At 43.2% G+C, this 27,130-nt stretch overlaps 1 protein-coding gene across 1 annotated transcript; it reads left to right on the top strand.

Moving 5' to 3' along the window:
* The first annotated feature begins 1,185 nt into the window (after positions 1-1,185).
* Positions 1,186-27,130, top strand: MGST2 (microsomal glutathione S-transferase 2). Its single transcript, XM_040473582.1, has 5 exons — positions 1,186-1,336; positions 6,788-6,887; positions 22,611-22,681; positions 26,269-26,350; positions 26,837-27,130. Exons 1-5 carry the CDS (start codon positions 1,279-1,281, stop codon positions 26,964-26,966), a joined length of 441 nt encoding a protein of 146 aa, XP_040329516.1. The 5' UTR covers positions 1,186-1,278; the 3' UTR covers positions 26,967-27,130.

Genomic DNA, 27,130 nt, shown 5'->3' with positions numbered 1-27,130 from the left:
ATCTAAGGGTTTGGGACTCCACTGTGTGCGTGTTGGGGGTTCGTACATAGTTCCAACAGGTTTACTGTTAACTATACAGCATGGCTTTTATCTGGTATTTCCGAAAATGAATCCTCTCACTTCTCACTGAAACTGCACCTTTTTAAAAAAATGTTTATTTATTTTTGAGAGAGAGACAGAGAGACAGAGAGAAAGAGCATCCGTGAGTGAGCAGGGGAGGGGCAGAGAGAGAGGGAGAGGGAGAGAGAGAATCCGAAGCAGTCTCCAAGCTGTCAGCACAGAGCCCGGAGTGGGGCTCGAACCCACTAACTGTGAGATCATGACTTAAGCAGAAGTCAGATGCTTAACTGACTGAGGTGCCCCTGAAGCTGCATCTTTAAGGAACAAAAGGGTTGTGTTGACAGCGGGGAGGGGCTATGAAAATGGGTTCTGCAGAGAAGCCTTCAGCCATGGAGGGACCGGCACTCTACCTGGGTGGCGTGGGGCATTGCTCTGACTGACGTGATGACCATTGTGCTGTGTTTCTGATAGAAGTCAGCTTAAAACTTGCCCCACTTCTTCTGCCAAGGGCCCTCTTCCTCCTCAGAAGGAGGAATTTAGTTTATTCTTTTTTTTTAATTTATGGTCACCATGCCCGTGGGAGAGTCAAGGTGATCGTGGGAGGCAGCATGATAACAGGAGGTAGGGCAACACTTGGAATCTGCTGGACTTGGGTACAAATCCAAGTTCTGTCCTTTATTGGGGAATAAGATTAGAATCCATTTAAATGAACATTACATCTCAGTGGGATTAAGTAAATGCTCCCATCTCTTTTCCTGCAGGCTGTGAACAAGATCTCAGCAAGGCCTGGGAGCTGGGCAAAGAGACTCAAGGGTCCAGAGTCTGGAAGGGTCCAGAGTTGGAAGAGGGGCAGGGGAAATTGTTTTCCAACTGGCTGAGAAGATGGGTCTGTCTGCAGGTGCAGCTGCTGGAGGGCTAGTCCCTCGGGCTGAGCCGCAGCCCCCACACTGCACGGGAGGAGACAGACTTAGAGCCAGCTCGGAGGCTGCTCCCCTGCCAGATAAAGATCTGTGACTGGCAGCTCCAGATCGACCGGCCTTCCTGATTCCTGTTCCAGGGCAAAGGTCACTCAGCCATTTGAATCGTCTTTTTTTTTTTCTTGCTCTCCAGCTTTGTTTGCCTTATAAGGAAGGTCAACATTACCAAGTCGAAAGTGCCTGTTATCTTCCCCTCGGTTTCAACAAATAGTTCCCTGAGCCAGAACAGTTGGTGTGAAAGATGGCTGGGCATTCAATCTTGCTGGCCGCTGTCTCAGTCTTGTCCGCCTGTCAACAAAGTAAGTCTCGGGCCGCGTGTGTGCGTGTGTGGCAGAGGGAGGGAGGTCCAGATTTTGAGTTTCATACTTACTTGCTGGTGCCCATGAGTGTGTGAGTGCCCGCTCCACTCTGGGTCATCAGCGCCGCCATCCCTGGGAACAGATTTGGAACATTCCAAGGATTAGTTCTCCCAAAGGGGACGTGGTAGGCTTTCTGAGCCCAGCGATTCTGCATTGTTTGTGGTTCCCACCCCCAGCCCAGTTCAAATGAGGGTAGAAGCCACTAGCTATTAATGTGGAATGTGCCAAAGGAAACATTGTACCTGCTTGTAAACCGTGGCTGCCATTTCTTAAACACTGATCTTTTAATTAGTGTTTTCTTAAATAAACTGCCTATGGCAGGTATGATAATCAGGTCTAAAAAAATCTGCAGAAACACGAGCTTCAGGTTAAGTGACGAATCTAACTTTTAAAGCACCGTCCCACTAGGATTATTCGATATCTCGACTGCCTGGTTATGTAAAGGGCATTTGCTCCACGGGGGCCACATTTGCTCGGTTCTTATCATCTTATCCATGATCACCAACTTCACATGCTAAATGGGGAAAAAAGTCTGGGCACGGGTGAGCAAGACTCGGAACCAACCATGCATACTTCTTTATTTTTCCAAGTGCGCTCCTACCAGGAAGGGGGCAGAGCTGAGGACTGCTCAGGGTGCATGGGATAAAGTCCAGGCCCGCATGCACACTTCATGTCTTGCCTAACCGGTCTGTTTTATGAGTTTATGAAACTGTTCTACCACAGGATACACATTTTGTGGTTGGATTCACAGTGTTTTCCGGAGTAGTGGAGTAGAGCAGGATTTTTATCGCCAACTAAAGCAACACTTAGGTCTCAAGTGCCCCTGTGCTGACCCCATGGTTCACATACCACTACACGTGAGCACTGCCGACCCCTGTGTGCCCTCATTCTGGTGCTGTGGGGACCCCGGGAACAGGTCCACAGATGCCCCAGACAGAGCCTCTGTCAGCCTCACAGAGAGGTTTCTGTTTGCTGGTGGGTGCAGGGCTCCGCGAGAACTGTGGCCAGAGGTTAGGTGGGGGTGGGGAGAGGAGAGGAGACTGGGACAGTGGTGGCTGGTGGTGTTAGAAAGCAGAATTGAACTGGGTAAAATGTCAAGATCTTATTGGTTTATGGGGTGCCTGGGTGGCTCTGTTGGTTAAGCCTTCGAGTTCGGCTCAGGTCATGATCTTGAGGTCCGTGAGTTCGAGCCTCGCGTCGGGTGGGGTGGTGACAGCTCAGAGCCTGGAGCCTGCTTGGGATTCTGTGTCTCCTTCTTTCTCTGACCCTCCCTCCCTCACATTCTGTCTCTCTGTCTCTGTCTCTCTCAAAAATCAATGAAGATTAAAAAAAATTTTGAAGATCTTATTGGCTTTATTCAATGAGTCCTGAATCAGGCAGCATCCCATCTAGCAGGTAGAAAGGCGCTCTGGAGAGCTGTGCAAAGTGAAAGACTTTTACAGGCAGAAGGGGGCAGAACAGGAAGTTGCTAGTTTGTGATTATTTGTGGCAAAGGTCGTCTCCTTTTAGGGAATGGCAAGAGTCTGTCAGGCAGATTGCCTCTGTGGTGCTAACCACGTAATTCCAGATTGGCTGGTTTAAGATTCCACTTTTGGGAGAGGTTGAAACCGTAATTAAGTGAGGTGTTATGTCTAGGATTGGTGATGTTAGCATAGATGACTCCATTTTGAGCCTGTTGTCTTTTTTTTTAACAGTGATAGACAGGGAACATTTACTGGTTGGGTGGGGGAGAGAGAAAGGGAGAAGCAAAGAAAGAAAGAAAGAAAGAAAGAAAGAAAAGGCATAACTGTTTGGTTGGCATTAAGAACCAGAATTTGCTGCTTCTACAGAAGTCTGGTGTTTATGTAGAGAGGGGCCCGCATACCATGGTAGAAGCAGGTTGAGTTTTGAAGACAGACAATCCCACATCTGTCCAGTTCAGACACTTAACAAGCTGGGTGCGCCTGGCCAGGATATTCTGTCCTTCAGTGTCCTCATCAAAGAAGGCTAAGCAGGGGTGCCTGGGTGGTTCAGTTAGTTGACTGTCTGACTTTGGCTCAGGTCATGGTCTCGTGGTTTGTGGGTTCAGGCCCCATGTTGGGCTTTGCACTGACAGCACAGAGTCTGCTTGGGATTCTGTGTCTCCCTCTCTCTCTGCTCCTCCCTTGCTAGTGCTTCCTCTCTCTAAACACACGCACACACACAAACAAACAAACAAACATTAAAAAAAGGAGGGTCGAACAGGACACTGGGTGAGAAGTGCCCACCAGCATCCTTGGCCTGGGGTTGGCACTCAGCATGACTAGTCCCCGTCATCGCTGCTTCCCCACAGAAGGAAGCTGCTGCTGGACTGAGAGGCAGCCACACGATGGGAAAGAAGGCTGGCTACGGCTGGGGAAGGGTAGGTGGCATGGTGGGACAGGAAGGGTTCTCGATTCACTCTCCCTGGCACGCATGTGCCCCTCTGGAGAAAGTGAAGGAGACAGGAAAGACAGGCCAAGCAAAGGGAGAGTATTCTCAAGTAGTTTTTTTTTTTTTTTAAACGTTTATTTATTTTTGAGAGAGAGAGAGAGAGGGAGAGAGAAAGACAGAGCATGAGCAGGGGAGGGGCAGAGAGAGAGAGACACAGAATCTGAAGCAGGCTCTGAGCTCCCTGCACAGAGCCAGACATGGGGTGTGAACTCATGAACCACGAGATCGTGACCTGAGCCAAAGTCAGATGCTTGACTGGCTGAGCCACCTAGGCACCCCTCAGGTAGTTTTAAAGTGATGTTAGGAGGGGAAAGAAAATTGACGCACTCCAGAAAAGGTAAAAGAGCCTTTCTGCCCTCATCCCGTTATCCCCGCGGTAGCCATGGTCTCTCTAAGGCCCCTGACCTGAAAGAACAGAGAGGGGCTTCTCCTCCTTGGGACTGTGTTGGCCCAACTGAATCCTTCTGCCTGCAGCTGTGGGTGGGCTGGTTGGGGAGCATCCAAACAGCTCTGCCCCCGACTGAAGCTCTTTCCTCACATTTGCTGCCTTTACAGACAGGTGCAACCAGGTGCTATGAATAGCCGTGAGGGAGACAGCCCTTCCTAAGCTTTCGCGTAGTCACAACTTCATCTCGAAGCTCTGGGTTCTTGCACCATCGCCAATGTGTAAATCAAGGAGTGCACATCTTTCATAGTTCCCTTCTTACAGATGGAAGCAAGAAGCCTTACCGAGTGTTTTCTCCAAGGCTGTGGAACAACTTAGAAACAGTGGGAGCAGCGGGGTGCAGATCGGCAAGGGCCTGCAGATTTTCTCGGCTGCAGTCAGATCTCCTTTCTGGCTCCAGGCGGACCCTTGAGTTATTGGCCCCTCTGGATTTATGCTGCCTTGAGAGGATTTAGCCCGGGGTTGGAAACAGTGCCCAGTCCCACATTTTCGGTCTCTTCACTGTGCTCTCTCAGGGTTCAGGGATGCCACTGCAGTTTGAATGAGAGACTCTAGTCCTAAGTATTTACACCCTTTTAGACATTCAGCTACAGCTTTTAGATCCTGAGCAACAGTTTACTCATAGCAGAGAGGAATTCAGGGGAAGGGAATAGTCCCGCTCTGTGAGGCCTTACTAACCCAGGCTCGCTATTTACTGACTTGTCAGAGGGGAGATCATATTGTTTCTCTGGAGGAAATGCATTGCACCTGATACTGTCACACAAGCTAAAAACTTGGTGTGGAAAAGGAAACTGGTATTGAAACATTAGCAAGTAGGAAAGGGACATGGAGGTATTAAAAGAAGTGAGACCAGAAGAGCGTTGGAGGGACCTGGAAAGGAACGGTGGCTGGAAGACATCATCCGGAGGGAACTAATAGGCCCCAGCGCTAATCATGGTGTAAAAGGAGGGCGAGAAGGACAGGAGGTGAGAATAACTGACCAAGGAGGAAGTGTGGGTCCAAAAGTGAATGAGGTTTATGGGATTGACCGTCAGATGTAAGTGACTCCAGCACAGGGTTGGATGATCTAACGCAACAGCTGTGGCCAATGAAGGACAACAAAGTCATGATCATTTTATAGTAGCGAAACTGAGTCACACAGGAAGCCATCATCCTCCAAAGTTTTCTTGTGACCCTCCCTCCTGGCTCTCATCATGTCCAGGCAGCCACTGATCCGTTTTAGGTCACTGCGGATTCATTTGCATTTTTGAGAATTTTATGTAAATGAAACTGTACAGTAATATTCTCTTCTGATCTTGCTGCTTTCATCCAACATAATTAGTGTGAAGTTCATCCATGTTGTTTCATGTATCAATAGTTAATTCTTTTTTTTTAAGTTTATTCATTCATTTTGAGAGACAGAGTAGGTGAGTGGGGGAAGGGCAGAGAGAGGGAAAGAGAATCCCAAGCAGGCTCTGCACTGTCAGCCCAGAGACCTACGTGGGTCTCAAACTCATAAACCGTGAGAGCATGACCTGAGCTGAAACCAAGAGTCAGACGCTTAACCGACTGAGCCACCCAGGTGCCCCAACAGTTCATTCCTTTTTACTGTCTTACAGTATTTCTCTTATATAGATATGGCACATATACCACAATTTGTTTATCCATTAGTTTGTTGATCAACATTTGTGTTAGGGTTCTCCAGAGAAGCAGAACCAATACAGCAGATGCACACACACAAACACACACACACACACTCACTCACTCACTCACACAGAGGCATTTATTTTTAAAAATTGATTCATGCCACTGCGGGGGCTGGAGGCTCTGAAATTTGCAGGGTGGGCTGGAAGGCTGGAAATTCCAGCAAGAGTTGTTGTTGCAGTATTGAGTCTCAAGGCAGTGTGGAGGCAGAATTCTTTTTTCTTTGGGTAATGTCCATCTGTTCCCTTCAGGCCTTCAACTGATTGGATTAGGCCCACCACATCAAGGAGTGGCTTTACTCAGAGTCTACTGATGTAAATGTTCATCATATTCCAAAAATATCTTCACAGAACCATCTAGATTGGTGTTTGACCAAGCAGCTGGGCACCATGGCCTAGGCTACTTGACACAAAATTAACCATCACAGAGTTGTTGCTAATTTTTGGCTATTATGAATAAAGATTCTATGAATATTTGTGTACAAGTCTTTGTATGGACATGTAACTAAATTTTTCTTGGCGAAATCACTAGGAGTGGAGTGACTGGCTATACAATCTACGTATGTCTAAGTAGAAAATCCCTTCCAAATGGTTTCCCAAAGTGATTATACCATTTTACATTCCTGCCAGAGTCTTTGAGAATTCTCATTGCTCTTATAGCCTCACCTGTGTTTTTTAATTGATATGGTCTGTCTTTTGAATTTTAAACATCTTAATACGTATGCAGTGGTATCTAATTATGGTTTGAAGTTGTGTTTTTCTAATGAATAGTGATGTGCCACATTTTAATTGTTAATTCCTCTATACTTGCAGGTTATTTTGCTTTGCATGTAGGAAAGGCAAGATTAAAATACAAAGTTACAGCCCCAGCAGTCTCTGGGTCACCAGAGTTTGAGAGAATATTTCGTGCACAGTAAGTAATGCTTCCTCCACCCTTCAGTGGTTACATATAGACGATTCTGATCAGGGGAAAGATGTGCAGAGAAGATATCTCATTGTAACAAACCAGTCTTTACAGCCATGCCCCTTCTCATGATGCTCAAAGCTTGAAGTATTTAGTACATGGAGCCTTTATCCACCTATGTTATGAATTCAGAGGATGCATTTACAGAAAAGGCAGGGATCTTAAGAATGACTGGTATACACCTTTAAGGATGGCAGTTTGGTTAAAGAGCCCCTCCAGTACCCTTAGAATTCAATAGCCTCAAGCTGGATTAGCTATGACATCCATCTTCTATCTTAATTTTTCCTTTCTCCTTGAAACAGAGGTGGGTCATTATCATCCTCTGCCCATGAACCATTTCCTGAAATCCAAAGCGTGTAAGAATGAGAAAGCTTCCCATTTCATACATACTTGTAGTGATTTTGATCATCTTGTCTTTTCAGATCTCTACAGAATGTTCTGCAGCAGCCACACCATGAGTTTGGTTGCTGCAGATGCTAGGGCTCCCTTTTTATTTCATCCCCCAGATAAGTGCTTTTAGAAACATTGCACATGTCACCATTTATATATCATTCTATTCTTTTGTTAACACTGTGGGATTTTTCATCTGTGTCATGAGTGACGTGGGCCTATAATTTGCCTTTCTTATATGATGTTTGTCCCATTTTGACATCAAGATTATACTAGTCTCATGCAATGAGTTAGAGAATTATTCTCTCAGAGAATTTTAATAAGATTGGAAGAGTGTGTTCCTTCCAAGTTCTTAGAATTTGCCTATAAAATGATCTGAACCTGGTGTTTGCCTTGTGGAAAAATGTTAAACTATGGAATTTTATTTCTTTAATGATAAGTGGGTTATTCAGCTTTTTGTACATCTTGAATCACTCTGGGCAAGTCATGATCCTTGAGCTGACAGCATTGTTCTCTTGTCCATCTCTTTGCTTCAACAAGGGTTGCACAGACTACTCTCTAGGCTTGAGCATTGGGATGAATACCACTGTTGGTAGAAGAGATAGTTTTTTGTTTTTTAATTTTTTTTAACGTTTATTTATTTTTGAGACAGAGAGAGACAGAGCATGAACAGGGGAGGGGCAGAGAGAGAGGGAGACACAGAATCCGAAACAGGCTCTAGGCTCTGAGCTGTCAGCACAGAGCCCGACGCGGGGCTCGAACCCACGGACCGTAAGATCATGACCTGAGCCGAAGTCAGACGCCCAACCGACCAAGCCACCCAGGCACCCCAGAAAAGATAGTTTTAAGAGATGCGTAGACATAGATATTTTTCAACAAAATTTTATTGTGGTAAGAACATGTAACATGAGCTATATACCTTCTTAAAAAATTTAAATGTATAAAACATTGCTGTTACTAGAGATACAGTGTTTTACAGCACATCTCCAGAGCTTGATCTCTTACTTGACTAAAACTCTATGCCCAAGATATGATTTTCAGTAACAGTGAACAACATGATGAGAAAGTCATGTCCATTTCAATTGTCTTTGAATCTTTATGATTATGTCAAGCGGAAAGTATTGGTTTGGTCCCAGTATGTCCCAATTCTAATATTTATTTTTGTCAGAGTAATGATGTATGTGGTCTGAAACTCAAGTGAGATTACATGCCCGAAAGCAACAGATAACTCTCCTTACTGCCAATCTAGCCTTAGAGACAACCATTGGCACCCTTGTGACTAGCACTTTTGACATTTACTTCCATATTTCTAAACACTATGCTTTCACTGCTATTTATTGATGCACAATTTTTAGACATTATCAATCAGCTTCCTTTTATGGAAGAAAGAATTTCTTTTCCTTACATCTGCCCTCCAGTACATCACTTTGTTGAGTTAAACCAATAGCCAATGTTTATATTATTCTAATTATAAGTAACGTTCAAAGCTGAGTCCAATAATATACTATGATTTCGTCTCCTTGTGAATTTTTTGTTTTACCTGGGATTACTGACTGCCTCATTGTTTATTTGTTTGCTTAGTTTCATCCTCAAATCTTTAACAGAACTGAAAAAGTCTCCCCTTAATACATTCAAATACATTAATCTAGTAATGCCATTTGTTTTGTTTTTTTTTTTTTTTTTGGATTATCTCTTTTAGAGTTTTTTTTTTTTTTTTTTTTTGAGTCCTCAATCTTTCTGCTCCCATCTGGAGGTTGCTCTTTAAACGTGCTACCTGCTGTCATTGTGGGGATTTTTGTCATCATCCTCAGGAATTTCCCTTATATTTTCTTGATTTGGATCGCCTGTTTCCTGGATCTTCTATTTTCCTATTTATTGGTTTTCTCTCATTTTGGTGGAACATACCTTGCAGACGTTTTCTGAGAGAGGGTGAATAGTTGGCCAAATTTTGAGACTTTCCACTTCTAAATATGCCTTTATTCTACCTTACAGTTGATTGATGGTTTGGTTAGGCATATATTTCTATGTTAAAAATCCTTACCGTCAGAATTTTGAAAATATTCCTCTTTTATTTTCTAATTTCCACTGATACTGTTGTGATGTTCTGTGCTATGCTGATTCTTGATTTTTTGTTTGGAAACTGTGCAAGCTTTAGGATCTTCCTAAATCCCAGTGTCCTAAGATGGTATGGTTCTGTGCTTGCTTGGAGGCATTTGTCTTCACTATGCTAAACCCTAGATGAGACTTTTTCATGGCTTGAAAACTCATGTCTTTCTGTTCTGGAATTTTCTAAAAATATTTTTACCCTGAATTTCCTCTTCATTTTCTCTGTTCTTTTATTCTTAAAATCTGCATTAGTTGTATGTTGATCCTCGGATTGGTCATCTAGTTTTCTTTTATCTTCAGTTTTTCATCTTCTTGGGTTTTTGTTCTTTCTGGGAAATTTCTTGAACTTCTGTTTACTGATCTTTTGTGTATTTTATGTATGTATGTATGTATGTATTTAAATCCAAGTTAGTTAACATACAGTGTAATAATAATTTCAGCAATAGAATTTAGTGATTCATCACTTACATATAACACCCAGTGCTCATCCCAACAAGTGTCCTCCTAAATGCCCCTCACCACTTAAGCCCTTCCCCACCCAATACCCTGCCAGCAGCCCTCAGTTTGTTCTCTGTATTTAAAAGTCTCATGGTTTGGTTCTCTCTGTTTTTGTATTATTTTTGCTTCTCTTCCCTTATGTTCATCTGTTTTGTATCTTAAATTCCTATGGTATTTGTGTTTCTCTGACTGACTTATTTTGCTTAGCATAATACACTCTAGTACCATCCACACTGTTGCAAATGGCCAGATTTCATTCTTTTTGATTGCCAAGTAATACTCCATTGTGTGTGTGTGTATATATATATATATATATATATATATATACACCACATCTTCTTTATCTATTCATCAATTGATGGACATTTGGGCTCTTTCCATACTCTGGCTATTGTCGATAGTGCTGCTATAAACATTGGGGGTGCGTGTGCCCCTTTGAAACAGCACACCTGTATCTCTGCACACTACTGGATAAATACCTAGTAGTGCAATTGCTGGGTCATAGGGTAGTTCTATTTTTAATTTTTTGAGGAACCTTCATACTGTTTTCCAGAGTGGCTGCACCAGCTCACATTCCCACTAGCAGTGCAAAAGGGTTCCCCTTTCTCCGCATCCTCGCCAACATCTGTTGTTGCCTGAGTTTGTTGGTGTTAGCCATTCTGACAGGTATGAGGTGGTATCTCATTGCGGTTTTGATCTGTATTTCCCTGATGATGAGTGATGTTGAGCATTTTTTCATGTGTCTGTTAACCATCTGAATGTCTTCTTTGGAGAAGTGTCTATTCATGTCTTTGCCCATTTCTTCATGGATTTTTGTCTTTTGGGTGTTGAGTTTAATAAGTTCTTTATAGGTTTTGGATAGTAACCCTTTATCTGATATGTCATTTACAAATATCTTCTCCCATTCCATTGGTTTGCCTTTTAGTTTTGCTGATTGTTTCCTGTGCAGAGGTTTTTTTTTGTTTTTTGTTTTTTGTTTTTTGTTTTTTTTTTAATCTTGATGAGCTCCCAATAGTTCATTTTTCCTTTTGTTTCTTTTGCCTCTGGAGACACGTCAAGTAAGAAGCTGCTGTGGCCAAGGTCTAAAAGGTTGTTGCCTGTTTTCTCCTCTAGGATTTTGATGGCTTCTTTTCATCCATTTTGAGTTTATTTTTGTGTATGGTGTAAGAAAGTGGTCTGGGTTCATTCTTCTGCAGGTCACTGTTCAGTTTCCCCAACACCATTTGCTGAAGAGACTGTCATTTTTCCACTGGATATTCTTTCCTGCTTTGTCAAAGATTAGTTGGCCATATGTTTGTGGGCAGATTTCTGGGTTCTCTGTTCCGTTCTATTGATCTATGTGTCTGTTTTTGTGCCAGTACCATACTGTCTTGATGATGACAGTTTTGTAATACAGCTTGAAGTCTGGGATTGTGATGCCTCCAACTTTGGTTTACTTTTTCAGGATTTCTTTGGCTATTTGGGGTCTTTTCTGGTTCCATATAAATTTTAGGATTATTTTTTCTAGCTCTGTGAAGAATGCTGGTGTTATTTTGATAGGGATTGCATTGAATATGTAGATTGCTTTGGGTAGTGTTGACATTTTAATAATACTTGTTCTTTCAATCCACGAGCATGGAATGCTTTCCTATTTTGTATGTGTGTGTCTTCTTCAATTTCTTTCATAAGCTTTCTCTGCTTTTCAGTATATAGATTTTTCACCTCTTTGGTTAGGTTTATTCCTAGGTATTTTATAGTTTTTGGTGCAATTGAAAATGAGATCAATTCCTTGATTTCTCTTTCTGCTGCTTCATTATTGGTGTATAGAAAGGCAACTGATTTCTGTACATTGGTTTTATATCCTGCGACTTTGCTGAACTCATATATCAGTTCTAGCAGTTTTTTGGTGGAGTCTTGGGTTTTCCACATACAGTATCATGTCATCTGGGAAGAGTGAAAGTTTGACTTCCTCCTTGCCAACTTGGATGCCTTTTATTTCTTTGTGTTGTCTGATTGGTTACTGATCTTTTAAAAAAGTTTCAGATATCAATTTCAATTTCTAATAATCAATTTTTATTCTTTCATTGTTCTTTAGTTGTTGCTGCTGCTATTAAATCATCCCTTTTTTGTTTTATGGAGGCAATTTATTCTCTTATATCAGAGGACTTTAATAATAATATATATTTTTTAATGTTTATTTATTTTTGAGAGAGCAGAGACAGAATGCAAATGGGTTAGGGGCAGAGAGAGAGGGAGACACAGAATCCGAAGCAGACCCCAGGCTCTGACCTGTCAGCACAGAGTCCGACACGGGGCTCGAACTCATGAGCGCCTCAATAATAATATTTTTTTAAATTCCATGTATCGTTTCTGCTTTTTCTTTTTCTTTTTGAGAAAAATTTTTTGGGGCACCTGGGTGGCTCAGTCGGTGAAGCGTCCGACTTTGGTTCAGATCGTGATCTAACGGTTTGTGGGTTCAGGCTCTGCTTCAGGCTCTGCGCTGACAGCTCAGAGTCTGGAGCCTGCTTCGGAATCTGTGTCTCCCTCTCTCTCTCTCTCTCTGCCCCTCCCTTACTCACAGTCTGTCCCTCCCTCTCAAAAATGAATAAATGTTAAAAAAAAGTTAAAAAAAATTTTTTTAATGTTTATTTATTTTTGAGAGGGAGAGAGAGAGAGACAGAGCATGAGTGGGGAAGGGGCAGAGAGAGAGAGGGAGACATAGAATCTGAAGTAGGCTCCATGGTCTGATGTGGGACTCAAACCCAGGAACTACAAGATCATGACCTGAGTCGAAGTCAGATGCTCAACCAACTGAGCCACCCAGGTGCCCCCATCATTTCTGTTTTTTTCTAAGTTCCTTCTTATTTGTCTATTTTGTCCTTTACATTTCAATTTTATTTATTATTTGCCTATTTAATATTTATTGAGCACCTCTATATATCTGGCATTGTGTGATATATCCAGTAGCTTGGGATGTATCAATGAAAAAATTGGATAAAGATCCTTGTCTGTTGAAGTTTACCTCATAGCTAGAAAAGACAGAAAATAAACCATAAGCAGGTAATATTATAAGAAAATAATATATTACGCAAGAGGTGGTAAGTGTTAAGAAAGAAAAGAAAAAGGAAAACACAGAGGGGTGGGTTGCTGGGAGGTGAGTCGGGGGTAGGTTGCTGCTTAGGGTGGTCGGTGTAGACCCCACTAAGGTAGCACTTGAGCAACAGCTTACACAGCAGGTAAGGGGGTTAGCCACATGAACACGCAGAGAAAACATTCTTTTTTTTTTTTTTAATTTTTCTTAACGTTTATTTATTTTTGAGACAGAGAGAGACAGAGCATGAACAGGGGAGGAGCAGAGAGAGAGGGAGACACAGAATCTGAAACAGGCTCCAGGCTCTGAGCTGTCAGCACAGAGCCCGACGCGGGCCTCGAACTCCCGGACCGCGAGATCATGACCTGGCTGAAGTCGGACGCCCAACCGACCAAGGCATCCAGGCGCCCCGCAGAGAAAACATACTTGAGGCAGAAGGAATGACCGGTGCGAAGACCCTAAGTGGAAATGTGCCTGGTGGGTTAGCAAGGAAGTTAGTGTGGTTGAGAGAAGGAGCTGACAGGCAGTGGTAGGAGGGAAAGTCAGAAAGGTAGTAGATGGACCACGTAGGGCCCTAAAGGCCATTGTAAGGCCTTTGGCTTTTCTCGGAGTGAAATGGAAAGTCATTATAAAGTTTTGAGCAGAGGAGTAACATGATTTTATATTTTATTTTATTTTTAAAGTTTTAATTTATTTATTTTGAGAGAGAGAGAGAGAGAGAGAGAGAGAATGAGCAGAGGAGGGGCAGAGAGAGGGGGACAGAGGATCCAAAGCAGGCTCTATGCTGACATCTGAGAGCCCGATGCAGGGCTCGAGCTCATGAACCACGAGATCATGACCTGAGTCGAAGTCAGGCACTTAATTGACTAAGCCACCCAGGCACCCATGATCTTATACTTTAAAAGGATCACTTGGTCTGCTTTGCTGAGAACAGTCTCTATGAAGGCATTGGTAGAAGCAGAAAATTCAGTTGGGAAGCTAACTTGAACCAGGCATGTAGCAGTAGAGATGGTGAGAAATGGTCAGATTCTGGATACGTTTTGAGGGTAGAGCCAAGGGAATTTCCTGACATGATAAATATGGCATGTGAGAAGCATCAAGAATGACCTTGGATTTTTGTTCTGAGCATCCTGGGAGAGATGAGAGAGACAACAGAGTGACAAGGCAGTGGGAGGAGCAGTTTTGGGGGGAAGACCGGGAGGTTCCTTTTGACATGTGTCTGAGATGTGACTTATGCTACAGCTAAGGAGAGACTGTAAGCATTGTCATCGACTAAGCTACTCAGATCGTTTGTTCTTGCATCATAAACTGCCTCGTACATTGTTTACACATCTAAGTGGAGAGAAGCAGGGACGTGGGTATAAAAATCTGCATTTCAGCATAGAGATTGGAACCGGAAGTATAAATTCAAGAGTTATTGGCCATTGGCACACGAAGATGATTTACAGCCATGAGATTGGAAGAATTTTTTTTTTAATTTTTTTAGAAGAAATCTTAAGGGAGTGGGTGTAGACAAAGGAGAAGGGAGAGAAGAGGAGCAAGGACTGAACCAGCCTTAGAGGTCAAGAAGACAAGGGTCCAGTAAAGAGATCTGAGCAAAGGAGACCTTAGAAGCTTTACTCAAATATCAAGTGATCCTCGGTTGGCTATCTGTGCAAATTTAGTAAAGAGCATCAGAAAATGATGGGACTCTGTGTGCATGGGTGGGGCTCAGTAGAGTGGGCAGCTCACTAAAGGGTGATTGATTGGCAGCAGCTTCCTTTTGTAGAGTCCCCAAAGTCAGTATCTGTAGGTTATCTTTCTGGGACCATTTGGTTTCTCTAGGGAAAACCCGTAAGCCCCCTGTGGGGGCAGGCAAGGATGGGATGAGGGAGGAGGATGGGTAAATAGGTCTCACTTCTAGAAACCTGAAAGTGTGGTGGGTGAACGAAGGAAGGTTCTCCCACTATGTAGTATGTAGGTTCGCGTGGCTTTCAGTACAAGATTTTACCCTCACCCCCCCCCCCACCATTGTTCCTAGACCCCACGAGATTCTCTGGTTCTGGTTCTCTAGACGATAGACCTCCCATCTCCTGTGATGGGGTAGTAGGGGTGGGGATCAGAGGTGGAGGGGAGCTAAAGCACTCCTGATTATAGTCCGTCCACCAGTTCTTCTGTTTTAGCTCGGACTCACGGGTACCTGGTGCCCCCAGTTCCTGAGTGTCCTGGGTTCTGGGATAAGCGGTGTATTAGTCTTCCTTGGACCTTCCTTGTGCAGGTGATTAGGCTTCATCTGTCTGTGCTCTGTCAGCTCAGCTGCTGTTCCCTTAAGTGCCGTCCTTATTCAGAAATTGACTAACGTCTCTCTTCCACTGTTGTGTCTACTCCCATTCTCCTTGTTCTTGACTTTGTATCTATTTTTTTTTTTTTCCTTTCCTGGCATTTTAGTGAGGTTTCAGGAGGGAGAAGAAATAAACATGGGTTCAATCTGTCACATTTAGCAGGGAGTATGTATTCTCAACACCTCCGGACCATCCATTCTCCTGTTCGACAGAGGGAGGGTCTCATGCTCAGAGCCTTCAGCAATCAACAGCATCTAATGAGAACTTGGCAAATTTTGTTCTCATGGGATTTATTTTTATACTTATTCTTTATTTCGAAAGTGATATTCTTTTTCTACTCATAAAATTGCATTTTCCCTAATTTAAGGGAAAAAATAGTTGATTTATAGAAAGATAGTAAGTGGTATACGGAGATGTTAAAATGTTGACAGTGATGTATGAATGCTTGAAGTTAGGGAGACACTGTTCTATTTATAAAAATCATCACAGGAGGAAATTCCACATTTTCCCACTTTGTCTTCTGTCATCTGAGAACATTCTGTTGGGGAGTGTTGGGCTTCCAGCACTCTAAATCCTCGGGCCGCTTCTGGTTCTGTTTGTTCTTACACTTTCCACAAATTTGATTTCCTTCAAGTTATTGCTTTCTCCCTTCTCTTCTATCGCTGGACACCATTTCCAAATATTTCTCTTAAATGTCTGTTTATCAAAAAGTATACAAACCGAATTTCCTTGTTAGAAGTGTTTTGTTCTGTTTGATTAATCGTGGCAGAATGAAGAGGGGTTAAAAAATAATAGCCAATAATTGGGGCAGAGGGAGTGAATTTGGAGTCATAAAATACCTTCAAGAGCACAGTAGTAACTGTCCTAGGTTTCTCTGAAGAGTGAGTAGGGATGGGCCTACTCACTTCCGTGAATTTCTTCTTAGATGTTCCATAGCACCAGCCCAAGTTCTTGCCTTAGGTTCTAAGGTTTAGGTAAATCAGGTCAAACCAGATTAAATTCATTGCTAGTAAAGCCATTTTGATTTTATCTGAGGTAGTTAGGACAGGATCCCCGGGGATAACCAGGTCATTCCAAAGCCTATTTGGCTATAGGGTAGGCTTCCTCGAGCTCTGCAAATCCCTAAGAGAAAATGTACTTTCTTTTCTGGCTCTTCTGGACCAAAGCATTGAGTCCTTCAGCCTCCTTTGAACATCTTATGACCTTGGCTATACCAGAAATGCTGTCTTTTCCTCTACTCTTTTTTCCTGCTGCTTTTCCCTAAGTATGGCCAAGAAGCCTGGTGTAAGGGCTAATCCTGTCCCTAAGTGGGACCTGACGTCTTATAACAATCACTTCCAGGTCCCTCTCACCACCCCAGAAGTACCTATTTCCTGTCTCAACATCACCTCAGGTTGGATATTCATTCACCAAGCAGAGATGATGATTCTGGAGCCCAGTTTACCCATGTTACCAGTCCCAGGTAACTTGAGAGTTAGAGTCCCCCATCCACTCCCACTTTCCTTCCTACCGTGAGGGCCTTAGAGACGACTTTTTCTAGAGTTTTGCAGTCTTTTGCCAGAATACACTTTTAAACTTGTGAACAAAGCAACTATAGTTTCAACAAGGGCCAGTCCTTCTTGTTATTGCTAAGCTTAGAAAATTCTATCTGGTCTAATTTGAGTACCTTGATCCCTTTAGATTGAAGGCTTTTATAAATCTCAAAAGTAGATCCAAGTACTACCTTGATCTTGTGGCAATTTAAGTACATTCCCTCTGATTCTATTCTCACCAGAAGAGACGAATAGCTGCTAATGACCCCACTCTTTTTCATACAGTTGGGGATCATTATCTTCATTATCTTTCATCTTCTGTATTTTGAGGCTAGGTAGTAATAATTCTTCAGCTTCTTCCCCCAAATTATGAAAAAATTTTGGTTGTTCTCTTTAGACTCAAATTTTTCATGTTATTTCTAAACCTGAAGCCTAGAAGTATATGCAGTGTCCCAACAATGGTTTCATTCGTGCTGGGTAAGATAGAAGGAAATCCTCTCACTTAGTTCTCTTAATGCACCCTTATTTGCTTAACATTGAACTACTCATTTCCTGTTCCAGAATTAGCCTGCCACAAGTAAACCCAATCATCCTGAATCTGAGTACTCTTCAGAAACATTTCCCTCCTCTTACTCTACTATAGCTGTAAATTTTGTTGCTGTTGTTACTGTTGCTTTTCCACTTACTTTTTATAGTCATTTCACATTGAAATCCTGAAAATTTGAAATTAAAACTAGTGGCTCTAACTTATGTCTAAAAACTTTGGAGAAAGGAAAATTCACACAAAAAATTTTTCAGGTATTCTGTAACACTGGGACTATAGTAATGGGAGTCACCTACTTTTGTAATAGGTTAGTACAACAACAAATAAGTCAAATAAAAAACAGTAAACACATCTCCATTTTTCTTACAAGTGCACCCATCTTAGATATTAGCTGAATGCATAAGATGTATTTATCCACTGAATTAGAAAGGGCTAGGGGTCCCCAAGGCCAGAGAATGACTCTAAATGATGAGTTCTTCATCCTTCTCCACAAACTGCCTGTATTCGTCAGTTTGGGCTGCTGTAACAAAATAACACAGACTGGGTGGCTTAAACAACACACATTTGTTTTCTCACACTTCTGGAGGCTGGGCGATCATGACCTTGATCTAAGATCAAGGTTCCCGCTGCTTGGATTTCTGCTGAGAGCTCTCTTCTCTGGGCTCACAGATGGCTGCGTTCTTGCTGTGTCCTCACTTGTCCTTTCCTTGGTGTGTGCATGCAAGCACAGAGAAGGGGCTGGGCAGAGTGAGTCTGGTGGGTGTCAAGAGCTCTCTGGTGTCTCTTCTTATAAGGACACCAATCCCATTCATTAGATCAGGGTCCCCCACTTCTGACCTCATTCTAGCCTTAATTACTTCCTTACTCCACATACAGCCACGCTGGAGATTAGACCTTCATCACATGAATTTTGAGGGACACAAACATTCATGCCACCACCAAATAGCTCTGCACACAAGCTGGGTGAGCCTCCGGAAGCGGGGGGATGAGGAGCGGCAGGAATTTGGATGAGCTGCAAGCCTCACTCCCTCATCGGTTCATCCCTTTGCTTATCAGCGGCACCACTGAAGTGGTGGTTAGAGTCTTGCCCTCCTGCTATTCGTGGCAAATGTCCTCTGGTGTTCCCGCACAAGGGTTGCTTGACAAGGAGCAATTTAGATAGTTACGAATCTATATAGAAAGATTAACTTCAGCACCTTTCATCCCCGAGCCTTTTCTGAGCATATTAACCTGTTGCTCTGACCCTCGGCCAGTGTAATAATTGAAAAGACTTTGCAGGGTCAAAAGGCAGCAGACCGGGGCTGGGTCATCTGTTAATAGTGCGAGCTGCTCGTGGCGGTGTGCAGCCCGCTGCTTCAGAATGAGTCACCCAAACAGAAGGAGAAAGAAAAATGAGCAAACAAAAACTTGAAAGAGAAGAAGCTCCTACGAAGTCTCCTTTAAGTTGCCTCGTCTGTTTTTATTTTTTGAAAGATGTCGTACCATTAGAAACGTACTATAGCTAATTAGGTTTTTCCCTTCAGCGCATGGTTCAGATTTTCTATGAACAAGATTGCTATACGCTGTGTCCTGTTGTGCGTTTAAATCTAATAGCAGAGATATTCACAAGTGTTTTAGGTCAGAGGTCTCCCAGATGACATGTACATGCTGAGGGCGAACTAAGTCATCCGCTGTGAGCATGAGGAAATTTTGGAGCTTCTATTTATATTTGCTCTTAGAGTCTCATTCTTGAATTTCTGTTTTGTGTGGGTTTTATAGTGTATGTGATATATTTTTCCAGCTGATTGTGTTTGCCGTGCTAAATGGATCAACCCCATAATCCCAGTGGTTTAACACAAGGGAAGTTTGTGTTCTGTCCACGAAGTGTCCTATGTGGGTGCTCCTGGTTGAGTGGCCTTCCCCATGGTCATTGAGAGGCCTACGCTCTGTCCATCTAAGGGGTCTGTCCCCATCCATGTCCTGAGAGTTCTCTCCACTCAACCAGGTGTGGGGGAAGGGATCTGGGCACACCAGCTTCTTAATCATTTGGCTCAGATGTGACACATTTCGCCTTCTCTTTCCATTGGCAAGAGATAGCCCCACCCAAATCCAGGAAGGCCGGGCAGCTGCCGTATGGCACCAACTTCACATCATCTTTGTTGTAAAGCAGGCCATTTCTGTTTTTTGTGGGGTTATGCAACCATGAGCACTATACAATCAAAAACATTTGTAGACTATCATTTTAGGAACTGCTAGATTTGGCTGTCGGGCCAACGTTTGATTCTTCTTTCCAAAATGAGCTGAATTCAGCGGCACACTTAATGACCAAGACAGGGTCCAATGGCACTTAGTTTGGTACTGCCCTCGCTATTGCCAGCCCTCGGGTCCAAGTGGGACCCCGCGGTGGCCACATGTCCTGAGCTCCGGGATCCCTTGGAGCTGGGGATGATCCATGAGGGGTTCCAGCAGCTTGAACTATTCAAGCTCCATAGGCTCCTTCAGGTCATTCTTCGTGGTGACTAGATCTTTTCAGTTTGCCTGGGGCTTCCTTGGTTTTAGCACTCAAAGTTCTGTGTCCCAGGGAACCCTCAGTTCTAGGCAGACCACTACAGTTTATCTGGGACTATCTTGGTTATAAAGTTCAAAGTCCCACGTTCTCAAAATCTGCTCAATCTAGGGCAAACTAGGATGATTCGTCCCCCTACTGTCTTTCTGTTATTGCCCCTGAGTAGAATTCGAGGCACATGGTGACACCTGTCTATAACAATAATAACAATTCTCCCTAATAATTTTATGGGAAATTTAGATGTCAAAAGAGCACAGGACTACTGAGCAAAGAGGGGTCTAACCAGGGAATGAGTAGATAGACTCGTTTCCCTCAGTGTGGACATGCAGGAAAGGGGACAGTCTATCAGTGGTCACAATCAGCTTATACCCTCTCTTCCCACATAAAGGGAAATGGACACAGCTGCTGCCAGCTCTTTTCTGTCCCATTTGGAGATTTTCCCTGAGGATCTCCTATAGAATAGAGGACAGAATATATCTGCCTTCATGTCCAGAAGAGACCAGAAATTATTCTCATTTTGGTCTTCTTGTCAATGTAACTGTGAGTAGTCACTGATAGGATTGTCAAGAACAGATTTTCAGAGGTTGGTCCCCTTGAGTTAAACAATGTTTGTGGACAACTCACTGTGAACAGCTATCTTGGGACATATCCAGGCGTGAACCATTTCACTGAGGTGGCAGAAAGACACGGTCACATGCTGGAGGAGGGTGGAAGAGGTCATAATGAGCAAGTAGAATGGGATGCAAGGTATTTCAAGGCCAAGTAATACCTGGTCTTCTCAGCAGGCAGCTGCAGAGAAGACCATCCGCAAATAGCAGGGCCCCAGGGCTAGCCATCGGAGAATTATTTTCAATCTGTTAGATGCTATTAAGAAATGAACAAAGCCTCATTTCAGAGGGACTAGGGCTTAAGGCAGGCCATCAAACGAGGAGCCAGGGGAAAAGTAGAATGAGCACAACTAAGACCTGAGGTCAGGGCAAGACCAACAGTGACGAACTGCTTATAGGGGACAAAGGGACTCTTTTTGGGTGCTGAGCTGCCCAGGCTCTGCCCTCAGGGAGCATAAATGCAGTTAACATTTACACCTGTGCCTGAATCTCAATGGCTTCTAATCACCCCTGCTCACCTAGGACCTCAGCACCCCTCCCCCTATCTTCTGGGATACTCCCTTCTCCCATCTTCTGGGTTACTTCCGGGAGCCCCAAGGGGATGTGCACAGGGACGCAGCCCCTGCTGGTAGGCACTTTAAGGGAGGGATTGTGCCACTGTCCTGCTAGAGTCTTACCCCGAATCCTGTGGATGCAAGCCCCATTAGCTTTCAGAGCTAAGTGTTTTGGGGACCCAGCCCTCAAGTGGAAGTCTTAAAAAGTTGGAGTGCTCTAGGTCCTCTGGGAGAAGCTAGGAGTTGAGGACTCCCACCTGGTGATACAGTGCTGTGCTGGGGTTTATGGTGAGAGCGTGTCTCCCTCTTTCCTACCTATTTCAGTGTGGGTATTTTCTCCTTGCCTGCACTGAAGGAGTCACAGTTGGTTTCGGGATTTCTTTCAGAGGGAATTGCTCTGTGTGTGGCTGTGCGATCAGCGTATCCGTGGGAGGAGGGAAGTTCAGGAGCCACCTATGTCGCCATCTTGGTAGCAAAAGCAAAACAAAACAATTTTTTTTTTTTTTTAATTTGGGGGAAAAAAAAAGAGCCACTCATGGTGACCTCGGATAGAAGATGCAGATCTTCAAGAACTGGTATCAACTATTTCTAGGTCAATTGCCTCATAACCTTAAATCCTCAAGCTTTAAGGAACACTGTGGTATCATTTCTAATTCTGTCTAATTATGCTGCTTCCATCAGGATCAACTCAAGACCTCATTACGAATTATATTAAAGCTCTTTCTGGTTGTGATATTGTCAGCAAGGAGCACAGTCAACCTAACTAAGATCACTTGGGGGCGTAGCATGGGAAGCATGAATATAATTCATCTCCTTTCCCTTTGCTAGGTGCAGATGAATTATAGTTCCCAGAGAACTATTCCTTTTCGCTTAAAATAGTATCAAAATTTCCATCCACCTCTTCTATGAATAGAGGCAATTTGAATTGATGTTGGGACGGAACTTGGAATTTGGCGATGACATAGTCCGTTTGATTCTCTGCAAGGCATCAGTCAGCTTGTGCTCTCAGGTCTTAGTTTGTTCCTCTGTAAAATGGGAGTGAAAAATACTTACTCATAGATTTCAGGAGATTTTATAGGAATTATTTAAAACCATTTTTTAACTGCTGATTAACTCAATCGAAAGGCAATGAATGTGTAGGAATTTTGGGAAGAAATTTGGTTTACATAAGTTGTGTTATTTTCTGGGTTCTGTAGATAGGATACAGAATGAATTTTAGCTTTAGAATCAGGACCATCTCAAGGTCTGTCTTTTGGAAAAGAGGTATAATTCATTCCTACTACTGGTGGTTTACCTGTAGGAGAGTGATTCTTGGTCCTGATCTAAGATTTAAACAATGTTTGAGTCTTACCTTGGAAGATTCATTTTACATGAAAAGACATGTATGTAATTCTTACATATTTTTATATAAGAAGAGATTAGACATTTACCTTCAGATGGAAGCTTAATGCTTTGGTGTTTAGTTTTCTCATAATGTAACCCACGTCTTTATTTTTTCCTGCAGACAAAACTGTGTGGAGTTTTACCCCATATTTCTGATTACATTGTGGATGGCTGGATGGTATTTCAATCAAGGTAATTTTAGAATACAGTCAACTCTGATCTAATGATGACTGTGGTTCTTAGAACCATTAAGGAACAGACATGTAACCATACATCTTCTGATCCTAGAAATTGTTTTAAACAAAATAAGCCATGTCTATGTGCATCAGAGAGCACTTGTTCTAAAAATAAGTTAATTTTGGGGGTGCCTGGGTGCCTCAGTCAGTTAAGTGCCCGACTTCAGCTCGGATCATGATATCGCAGTTCGTGGGTTTGAGCCCCGCGTCGGGCTCTGTGTTGACAGGTCAGAGCCTGGAGCCTGCTTCAGATTCTGTGTCTCCCTCTCTCTGTGCCCCTCCCCCGCTCACACTATGTCTCTCTTTCTCTCTCAAAAATAAACATTAAAAAAAATTAAAAAAAATAAAGATAAATTAATTTTGGCTTCATTTCAATTTAATTCAGTAATTAAAAAAAAAAAAAAAACAACTTGAAACAAACTGTATGCTGGGCACTCCCAGATGAAAATGACATGAGTTTGTCTTCAAATCTGATTCCTTAATTCTAGTTTATCTGCGACAATTCACCCTAATCATTATAGCTATTATTTATTGAGCACTTACTATGTGCCAGAAACTGTTTTAAATTTTAAAAAAATAATGTATTTGTATTTTATTTTTTGAGAGAGAGAGTGGGGAGGGGCAGAAGGAGAGGTAGAGAGAGAAAATCTTAGCAGGCTCCATGCCCAGTGTGGAGCCTGATGCGGGGCTTGATCTCACGACCCTGAGATCAGGACATGAGCCGAAATCAAGAGTCAGATGCTTAACCGACTGAGCTATTCAGGTGCCCCTGTTTTAAATTTTTATACATATCCTACTTTATAGATGAAGAAACCGAATCACAGATAATTTGTCCAACTTAACATTTATCAATGTAGGAGAAAACTGGATTTCAAGTACAGGCAGGGTCTATAGGTATTCCGATAACCCAGGTACCTTTTCTTAAGTTCACAAGGATGTGCTCCTGTATGTAGCAACTCTACAGACATCTACTTTCTGTTTGGCTGCACATATCCCTGGAGAGCTGAAGGCTTAACCCAAACTCTGCCTGTTTCTTTTTTCTTTTTTTTTTTTTTTTTTTAATTTTTTTTTTTAAACGTTTATTTTTTTTTGGGACAGAGAGAGACAGAGCATGAACGGGGGAGGGGCAGAGAGAGAGAGAGGGAGACACAGAATCGGAAACAGGCTCCAGGCTCCGAGCCATCAGCCCAGAGCCCGACGCGGGGCTCGAACTCACGGACCGCGAGATCGTGACCTGGCTGCAGTCGGACGCTTAACCGACTGCGCCACCCAGGCGCCCCTCTGCCTGTTTCTTTAATGGGGTCAAGTATCACCAGCTACCTTAGTTGGAGAAACCCAATCTCTTTTGCTTTCTCGTTGCCTCATTTGGATCTGACAGTTGATTGCTAAGATTTCCCATAAACCCAAATCCAGTTGCTTTCAGAGGCAACCCCATCACTGTCTTCTTGTACTTTTTACTGTCAACTGAGGAACTTCAGATAAAATGTCCTCTAGAGGAAGACTTCTTAACTTTATCCCAACTCCCATTTTTTCCCCCAAGGGCATGAATGAAGGGGTTGTTCCTTGTCAGGTAAGACTGCATTAACAATAGGAAAAGTGCCTTTGATAATGGGACTCAGTCTCTGCTATTTGACCCTTTGGATTTCACTGTAATGGGCTGAATGAGGCCTCCTGTCAGACAAGGGTTTTCCGTCGTAATTTTCTTTTCCTTCTCTCTCATGAAAAGTTGCCTATTAATTGCCCTGAATAGTCCTCATTGGCTTTGTGCGAGTTAAGTCATTAGATGGGGAGGTTAACTGTAGCCCACTCAGGATCTCTCCACTTCCTCCCTCTCATGCCGGGTGGCCCTACCCCCGCTCTTCTCAGCTCTTTGCTCGGCCTTCTCCTTCTCACCCGCAGGCCCCACGCACATGTCCTCCCTTCAGGGAGGCCTTCCCTGACCCCTTTCTAAAGGTGGCTCCGCTGTCCTCCCCTCCACCTCCCCCCCACGGTCCCATCCATCTCACTTCATTTCCTTCTCGATGCTTTCAAGTCTGTGATGTTCTTCTCATTTTTCTCATGGTTGTCTGTCTTTGCTGGTAAACTCTATAAAGGTAGGAAGCTTGTATCCATTTCACTGCTCACCCTGATCCTTAGAATAATACCTGGTATAGAGTAGAAACTAAAGAAAATGTTTGTGACCTAATAAAATAAGGAATTTCATTTTATCCAGGATATCAGAGCCTCACAGATAGACTCCAAGTGTGCAAGAGGGCCCTGGCTATTTGCATCCGTTGGGTGCTGAGGAAGAGAGAGAGGGTCCCTGACTGTATGGAAGATATTGGTGTTTTCTGTTAGACCAGATGGCAGATCATGCCGCACTTTACGTTTCTTTTAGGTAAAATTTGTATACTGTATGGTGAAATGCACAAATCATACATGTACCATTCAATGAGTTTTAACGAGTGTATACCCCTCAAGATGCAGGACATGACCACCCAGAAAGTTTTCGTATGCCCCTCCTCATCAGGTGCTCTCAGAAGCAGACGCTGTTCTGGTCTTTTTCATCACAGTGTAGTTTTGCCCATTCTAGAACTTTACATAGCTGGAATCATACAGGGTGACCTCTTGTGCAGTGCTTCATTCACTCAGCAAAATGTTGAGACTCACCATGTTGTTGCAAGTATCTGTGTCTTTTCATTGCTGAGTGGTATTCTGTAGTATGATTATCTCCATTTGGTTATCCATTCTACTGGTGGTAGGTTTCTGGGCTCTTTCCAAATTTAGGCTCTTATGAATAAAGCTGCAATAAACCTTCTGTACAAGTCTTTTTATGGAAAAGTGCTTTCATTCTTTTGGGTAAATACATAGGGATGGAATTGCTGGGTGAAAAGTATATTTAGCTTCATAAGTAACTACCAGACCTTGTCCCAAAGTGGCTGTACTCCCACCAAGGGTGTATGAGGATTCCAACATCACCGACGTTTTGTTGGTGTGTTTAAATTTTAGCCATCCTAGTGGGTATGTGGTGGTGTCATCTAATAGGGTTTTTTTGGTTTTGTTTTTAATTTTTTTAATATTTATTTATTTTTGAGAGAGATAGAGCATGAGCAGGGGAGGGGCAGAGAGAGAGGGAGACACAGAATCCGAAGCAGGCTCCAGGCTCTGTGCTGTCAGCACATAGCCTGACGCGGGGCTCAAACTCCCGAACCATGAAATCATGATCTGAGCCGAAGTCAGACGCTTAACTGACTGAGCCACCCAGGTGCCCCTCTAATTGTGGTTTTAAGATGCAGCTTGCTGATATTGAATGATGTTGAATACTGAAACAACTCTCATGTGCTTATTGGTACATTTGTTTATTATCTTCCTGTATGAATTGTCCATTCAAATATTTTGCCCATTAAAAAAAATTAATTTGTCTTCCTTTCATGATTGAATTGCCAGAGATCTGTATATATTTTGGACACGTACAAAGTTTGTAAGTTTTTTTCCCTCAGTTTTCATATTGCACTTTGAGACACTGCCATCATATCCTGTATCTTCTCTATTTTTTCTCTATAGTTTTTGCTACCTGTCTGGGTCTTGTGTACATATATGCCCGTCACCAGTATTTCTGGGGATATTCAGAAGCAGCTAAAAAAAGGTAAGGAGAACGTAAGGATTGGGTGTTCAGGCAAAAGTGGCAGGATGGAGTCTGAATTAGCTTCCCGCTCCTGGGAATAGTAGTAGCCCTGAGGGTTGTGTTTGCAAAAGTCATCTGCGTTGCCCGGGGCCATTCTCTCCAGGCCCCGCCCTACTGGTGCGAGGCAGGAACATCAAGTACAAACTGTGCCCTGAACGGGCACTTCTGGCGGCCACACTTTAAATCCTTGCAAAAATTGTGCGCTATCTCCAAAAAGTTGCAAAGGAAATAATTCGTCCCGGTCTTGATAATCCTTTGAATGTTCAAAGGAGCCAATTAATCTCTGTGCCTAGGCATCCCCCTTGAATTCATGTGATGAATCAAAATTTTCAAACGGCAAAGACATGGAAGTCCTGGGCGGTGTCCACGTGGAGCTGCCTGCTTCAGGACGCCTCCCTTCATCCCTGCAGCTGCTGATCACCTCTCTGCCTCACGTCCACCCTGCAGGATCACCGGGTTCCGGCTGAGTCTGGCGATTCTGGCCTTGCTGACAGTCCTGGGCACCCTGGGGATTGCAAACAGCTTTCTGGATGAATACATGGACCTCAACGTCGCCAAGAAACTGAGACGCTTCTAACGTCCCCCCCTCCCTTTGCCCAAATGCTAGCAAAAGCTGTTTCCACCCTGAAGGTTATATGGAGTCAATCAATTTTTAAAAACAAAAGTCTTTCTTTTGTTTTTCTTGAAATGGCTTTGTAGGACCATACCTGTTAGAGAATACATTCCTGTTTAAGAAGTGAA

This window comes from Herpailurus yagouaroundi, unplaced genomic scaffold, assembly GCF_014898765.1.
Source record: "Herpailurus yagouaroundi ecotype Mexico unplaced genomic scaffold, PumYag 28, whole genome shotgun sequence".
Lineage (NCBI taxonomy): Eukaryota > Metazoa > Chordata > Mammalia > Carnivora > Felidae > Herpailurus > Herpailurus yagouaroundi.
The sequence above is the reverse complement of the archived record's forward strand: the minus strand, read 5'-3'. Positions and strand labels throughout refer to the sequence as shown.

Bases quoted from the DNA above. Each gene is read 5' to 3' on its own strand.
- MGST2 (XM_040473582.1), top strand. From the start codon at position 1,279: ATGGCTGGGCATTCAATCTTGCTGGCCGCTGTCTCAGTCTTGTCCGCC. The intron at 1,337-6,787 runs GTAAGTCTCGGG...CTATACTTGCAG, and splicing joins CTTGTCCGCCTGTCAACAAA to GTTATTTTGCTTTGCATGTA. The intron at 6,888-22,610 runs GTAAGTAATGCT...TTTTTCCTGCAG, and splicing joins GAGAGAATATTTCGTGCACA to ACAAAACTGTGTGGAGTTTT.